At 34.2% G+C, this 6,148-nt stretch overlaps 1 protein-coding gene across 1 annotated transcript in view; it reads left to right on the forward strand.

Moving 5' to 3' along the window:
* Positions 1-6,148, forward strand: part of LOC108974083 (maternal effect protein oskar) — an 18,991-nt gene that overhangs the window by 3,032 nt on the left and 9,811 nt on the right. Inside the window, exon 3 of the mRNA XM_018941698.1 lies at positions 315-727. Within this exon, the coding sequence (XP_018797243.1) occupies positions 315-727 (413 nt within the window). The remainder of the gene's footprint in view (positions 1-314; positions 728-6,148) is intronic.

Below are 6,148 nucleotides of genomic sequence, written 5' to 3' on the forward strand. Positions count from 1 at the left end.
TTTATTTATTGGGTGTAAAATAAATAAATAAATAGTTAAAATGTCACGTAAAAAAGAAACGGTCCTTTAGAATGTCCGCGATTGCGGCCAGAATTTTGGTCTAAATAAAAACTTTCAAACACGCTGTAGCGACCTTAATAATTGGAATTTCGATTTAAGAGTATCGGATAATGCAACAAAAAATATATTTCTCGAAAATTTCACACTGACACCATTCCTTAAGTGATTTGCGAAGTCAACAAAATATGTAGAATACCAAAAAATATTTTTACTGTACCGAGTTTAACTAATCAGATCCACGATTTTTTTGCTAGTTTCAACAGATTATGCAATCAACCGAAAATGGCATCACAGAATCTTGGACACAACTTCAATAACATTCATTATTCAAATCAGAATAATCGAATAACAAAACAACAATCTACATACTCACAAGCAAAAACATTAAGTCAAACATCTCAATTTAGATCAATTCAACAGCAGAACTATTTGAATACGAATAAACTGGAGAAGCAACATAATTCATACAAAGAATCTATGGCTAAATACATACCTCCAAGTACGAGTCGACCCATCTCACCATCGTGTACCAAGAGTAGTCGACATAATGATTCGATCTATACGACAGATTCCGACTATGAGGCACATCTCTTGGACTTCCCCTTGTTGGGCGATGATTTTTTTTTGTTTTTGGCGCGAATGGAATTAAGATGCAAATTCAAAAAATGTAAGTTTAAGAAAAATTATAGCCTATCTAGACGTCTGAATTGTTATACTTGTATACATAATAGTCTGTCGGACTCCGATACTGTGCATTCATTAATACTACGCTAATAAGCTAAAATCTTATATAATATCTATATGGACTTTTATAAGTTTTTTTATAGTCTTTAACAAACGAAATCACCCGACTTTATTATTTGAAGTTATTATAACTGTTTTGCGTTCTTTTATTATCAAAATAAATTATTACAATTATTTTATCAAATACATGTGAACGTTGTTGATATAAAGTCATCTAAAAGATTGAATATGAATTTAAAATTTCAGTCAGGAAATCAGAAAGGATCTGGGCTGATTGCACAAACTTTTGACATTACTCAGGTATACTAGAGTTGATATTTTCAAACAATTTTATAAATTTATAACTCATACACTGACCGACATATTCACCACAAGATTTATCAGAATAACGGAGATCATTAAATATAATTTATAGGATGAGTAATTCGTGGACCAAAACCACAAATTTCGGCATTATACTACATTGATCAAATTGATAGGTGAATTTTTAATTTATAATTTTTTGATTTATATCTTTGTCTCACAAAGTAATAGTTATATTTTGATTTTTATTTTTCTCTTACAATATAAGAATTATTTTATAACTTTTATTTATTGCTCACTAATAATAGATAGGCGGTGAGTTTAAATCAACCCTTACGCAACCAGAGTTGAAAGGTAACTTTTCCTTGACAAATAATACTCTCACATTGAAATAACTCTTATTTTGTAAACTAAAAATAATACGAAAATATAATATAAATATAATACTTTATGAGGAAAGACAAATCAAAATTTAAAAGTTTCTGACATATTTGTGTACTCCTTAAAAAAAAAAACAAAAAATCTCTATTACTACATTACAGAGTTATATTTAGGTACATTGTATCCATAAAAACTATAAACGATTATATATAATTAAATATACATATGTATATGTAAACACATATATAAAAGAAAGTCGTATTAGATACACTATTACTAAGAACGGCTAAACCGATTTGGCTGAAAATTGTTGAGGAGGTAGCTTAGAACCAGGGGACGGACATATAATCTTTACATATTAAAAGTCAATACAATTGATGAATATGAAAAAAATTATATATCAAATCATAAGTATGTGTTCAAAATTCTTGTAAAAATCATTTGAACATGTCATTACTTAAACAAAATTTAACTATTATTATTCAGCATAATTTCAATCCACCTCAATTATGCAACGGCACACATTTTGGGAAATATTATTGAAGTAACCATTTTGACTGCAAAATTTAATAGAGAAATGATCTCCTTGCCTCTTGTTGAATTAAATTGAATTTGAAAATGTTCATAATTAAAAAGTATAAATATTATTGGTAAAAATTAAGAATGATCTACCATCTGTTAAAGTTACTAACTAACAACTTTAAATTTACGACTTTAATTTGTTGCAAGCTTGATTACAAATATTATAAAATAAAAAATCAATATATTTTATGTTTATTTGTGCTTAATAACAAATCGAAAAAAATGAGTACCAATCATTTTCCAAATTTGAAGTAACCCGTGGTGTTATTTTACAAATTCAAAAACATGTCACTGTATTTAATAATTTATAATTAATGTAAGCAGTACCTTAGCTTAGATAAATAACTGAGGAATGCACTGCGACCTTAGGTCTATTGTGCCCTACCTTAGCTTAACGGCAGTGGTCCGACTACGCTCACCGATTATAAAAATTATATCATTTTTTACGATTAGTTTTAGGTGATACAATCAATAGGTGATCAAAACTACTATACTCTGTAGCAACGTGTTGCAAGATTCTCCTTTTACTGGCATAGGTACTCGCGGTTATAGCCCAGTTAACAACAGCGCGCCAGTCGTTTCTTTTTTTCGGAAGGTGGCGCCAATTGGAGATTCCAAGTGAAGCCTCATCCTCTTTTTCCCCCGGCGGGAGCTGGAGTATCGACCAACATAACCTATGTCTGTCTTTTAATTCCCTGAACTATGTCAATGTCGTCGTATATCTCATACAGCTCATCGTTTCATCGAATGCGATGTTAGCCGTAGCCAAAGCGCAAACTACCATAAATCTTTCGCAGAACTTTTCTCTCGAAAACTCGCAACGTCGATTCATCACATCTTGTCATCGTCCATGCCTTTGAGAGAGGACTTTATTTCTCAATTGCCTTCTTAGTCATAAGTAGCACCTGTTGGCAAGAGATATTCTCAGCATATGCCAGCAGTTGTACAGAAGTAGGTTGAAAAAGTCACAAGAAAGTCGCCTTGTCTAATATATCGTTTGGTATCGAACGAGTCGTAGAGGTCATTCCCGATCCGGGCGGAGATTTTTATATTGCTCAACGTCAGCTTACATAGCCGTATTAGGTTTCAAATTCAGTAATCGCGGCATAAAGGCACCTTTTCGTGCTGTCAAAAGCAGCTTTGAAATCGACGAAGAGGTGGTGAGTGTATATTCTCTTTTCACGGGGTTTTTCCAAGATTTGGCGCATGGTGAATATCTGGTCAGTTGCTGGTTTTATTGGTCCAAGGCCACACTAATAAGGTTCAATCGGTTTGTTAGCGGTGGGCTTTAATCTTTCGCACAATACGCTCGATAGAACCTTATACGGGATGTTGAGAGGCTTATCACACGGTAATTGGCGCAGATTGTCGAATCTTTCGTCCGACCGTATTTTGCAAAAAAGCTGACGCATGCTCCTTAACAGTTCTTCGACGCCGTGTTTGAATAGCTCGACTGGCAATCCGTTAGCAACGCCGCTTTGTTGCTCTTCTGACGGATAATTGCTATTCTAACTTCTTTATGGTCGGGCAATGGAACTTCTGCTCTTTCGTCATCGATTGGGGGTTGGGCTTTCTCCTGGCATTATGCTCTCACTGACATTCAGGAGGCTGGAGAAGTGTTCCGTCCATAATTTTAGATTGCTTTGGGCATCGGTTGCTAGATAACATCTTTAGGTTCTACAAGACTACGCTCTGGTCTTGAAACCTTCTGTTAGACACCGCATTTTTTCGTAGAATTTTCGAATATTTCCCCTGTTGGTGGATGGGGTCATGTGTAGAAGTTCATGCAAGTGAGGAATGTTCTCTGATCGCCATTCACTTGGTAGTGGCCACAAACGATTATTTTACATAAGAGTCAAGCAGCTCACGACTTCCGGTGTTTGACCAAGTATCCTCTCGGTAGCCAAGAAACTTCGTTTGAAGACGAGCTAAAGTGAGAAAGCAAGTGAACAGTGTCGCAAGATTATAAATGCAAAAAAGTAACATAGCACTAAGTCTGTATGCTTCCAAAAACTCTAGTAATTTGCAAAGGTCAAAGGAGAAGACATATTTAAAAAAAAAGCGACAATTTTAATATTTTTTCGCCAGTATATTATTTTATTTTATACAAGTAAAAACATAACTCCATTAAATGAGGTTTCAATTTGATAGTTAATAATTTTAAAAGTAATGGCTGTTTATGTTGATCTAAGTCCAAGCAAAGCTCCTTGAGGTAACCAACACCAATCCTTGGAGAATCATCTAAACCCAATTGGTAAAAAAATTTTCGTATTGACAGATAATCTAGTGCCTAATCGAATCTTTTTTAAAGAACAAATTGGCGGCCATACGAAAATTGTAAAAATCCAGATTTTTGGTTAAAACAACAGTTATTTGTAAATATTGAATCTATTAAGCAGTTTTAAAGCTACAGTGATCACCAGTTCAAAATACATACATAGTTTTGAAAAACGCAATTGAAATTTTAAACGAAAAAAATTAATATGCTGGCGAAATAGTAGTTAAAAAACAAGTAAAGAAGGGCTAAGTTCGGGTGTCACCGAACATTTTATACTCTCGCATGATAAAGTGATAATCGAGATTTCATTATCCGTCATTTATATATATTTTCAATAAAATGGTCTGATCTCGGTGATTTTTATTCGGGCTATGATACACTAGAAATACAGTATTTGTGCAAAGTTTTGGTCCGTTATCTTCACTGGTGCTGAACTCATATATTATAACGTGAACGAATCAGATGGACTTCAAAATTGTGGTATATGGGAAGTAGGCGTGGTTGTGAATTATTTCGCCCAATTTCGAACCATAGATGCTACGGAAATGGTTCGAACCGAATTTCGCTGAATTTGGTCGAGTAGTTTCTGAGATATGGTTTTAGACCCATAAGTGGCWKAGACACGCMYATTTTAAATTTGAATGYAACYCCTCTGTRTCATCTTTGCCATGAAATTTAAGGTTTCTTGTGTTTTTCCTTACTAAATTAAAGCMYTTTTAGTAGATTTCAACATAACATTTGTATGGCAAGTGGGCGTGGTTATAATCCGATTTCCTCCGTTTTAAGATAGTACCTTCAAGAAATTACTTCTGAAAGTTTCGTTAATATAGCTTTAGTAGTTTACGAGATTTTTGCAAAACTTAGTAGGGCCTATGCCCATGCCCACTTTTCCAAAAAAAAAAAAAATACATCCAAATATAACCCTCCCTAGTATGATCTTTTGTTCCAAATTTTACTTTCATATCTTTATTTAGTGGCAGTACTCCGATTTCTCACTTAACCTCCTTATGRTGCCATCAAATAAGTGTACCAAGTTTCCATCAAGATATCTCAATTTTTACTCAAGTCACAGCTTCCACGGACGGATAGGCAGACATCCGGATTTCAACTCTACTCATCATCCTGATCACTTTGGTATATGTAACCATATATCTGACGATATATACCGTTATTAGCAAGTTTATTGCGAGAGTATAGAAATGATGCCCTCTGAATTACACGAAAATATCTGAGAGATTTACCGATATTTTCGGTGAAAACTTATTTTAGGTTATGTTAGGCACTGAGTTCTTCGTATTCGATATCAGGGACCTTGAAAAGTTATAGTTCGATCACGACAATTTTTTCGCAAGGGATACCTCAGCTCAAATACCGTACTTGTGTAAAGTTTTATTCCGCTATCATCATTGGTTCCTAATGTATATATTATACAGAGAGGGCATCAGATGAAATTCAAAATAGCTTTACATTGGGAGAAGACATGGTCGTGAACCGATTTCACCCATATTTCGTATATGTCATCAGGGTGTTAAGAAAATATTATATACCGAATTTCATTGAAATCGGTCCAGTAGATCCTGAGATATGGTTTTTGGTCCATAAGTGAGCGACGCCACGCCCACTTTCAATTTAAAAAAAATCCTGGGTGAAGCTTCCTTCTGCCATTTCTTCCGTAAAATTTTGTGTTTCTGACGGTTTTTGTTAGTCGGTTAGTGATTTTCAACATATGCTTTGCATGGGAGGTGGGCGTGGTTATTATCCGATTTTTGAAGTGTATATGGAAATGCCCGAAGGAAACGA

The sequence above is a fragment of the Bactrocera latifrons genome, unplaced genomic scaffold (genome assembly GCF_001853355.1).
Source record: "Bactrocera latifrons isolate USDA-ARS-PBARC rearing strain unplaced genomic scaffold, ASM185335v1 scaffold_527, whole genome shotgun sequence".
In the NCBI taxonomy this organism is placed as follows: Eukaryota; Metazoa; Arthropoda; class Insecta; order Diptera; family Tephritidae; genus Bactrocera; species Bactrocera latifrons.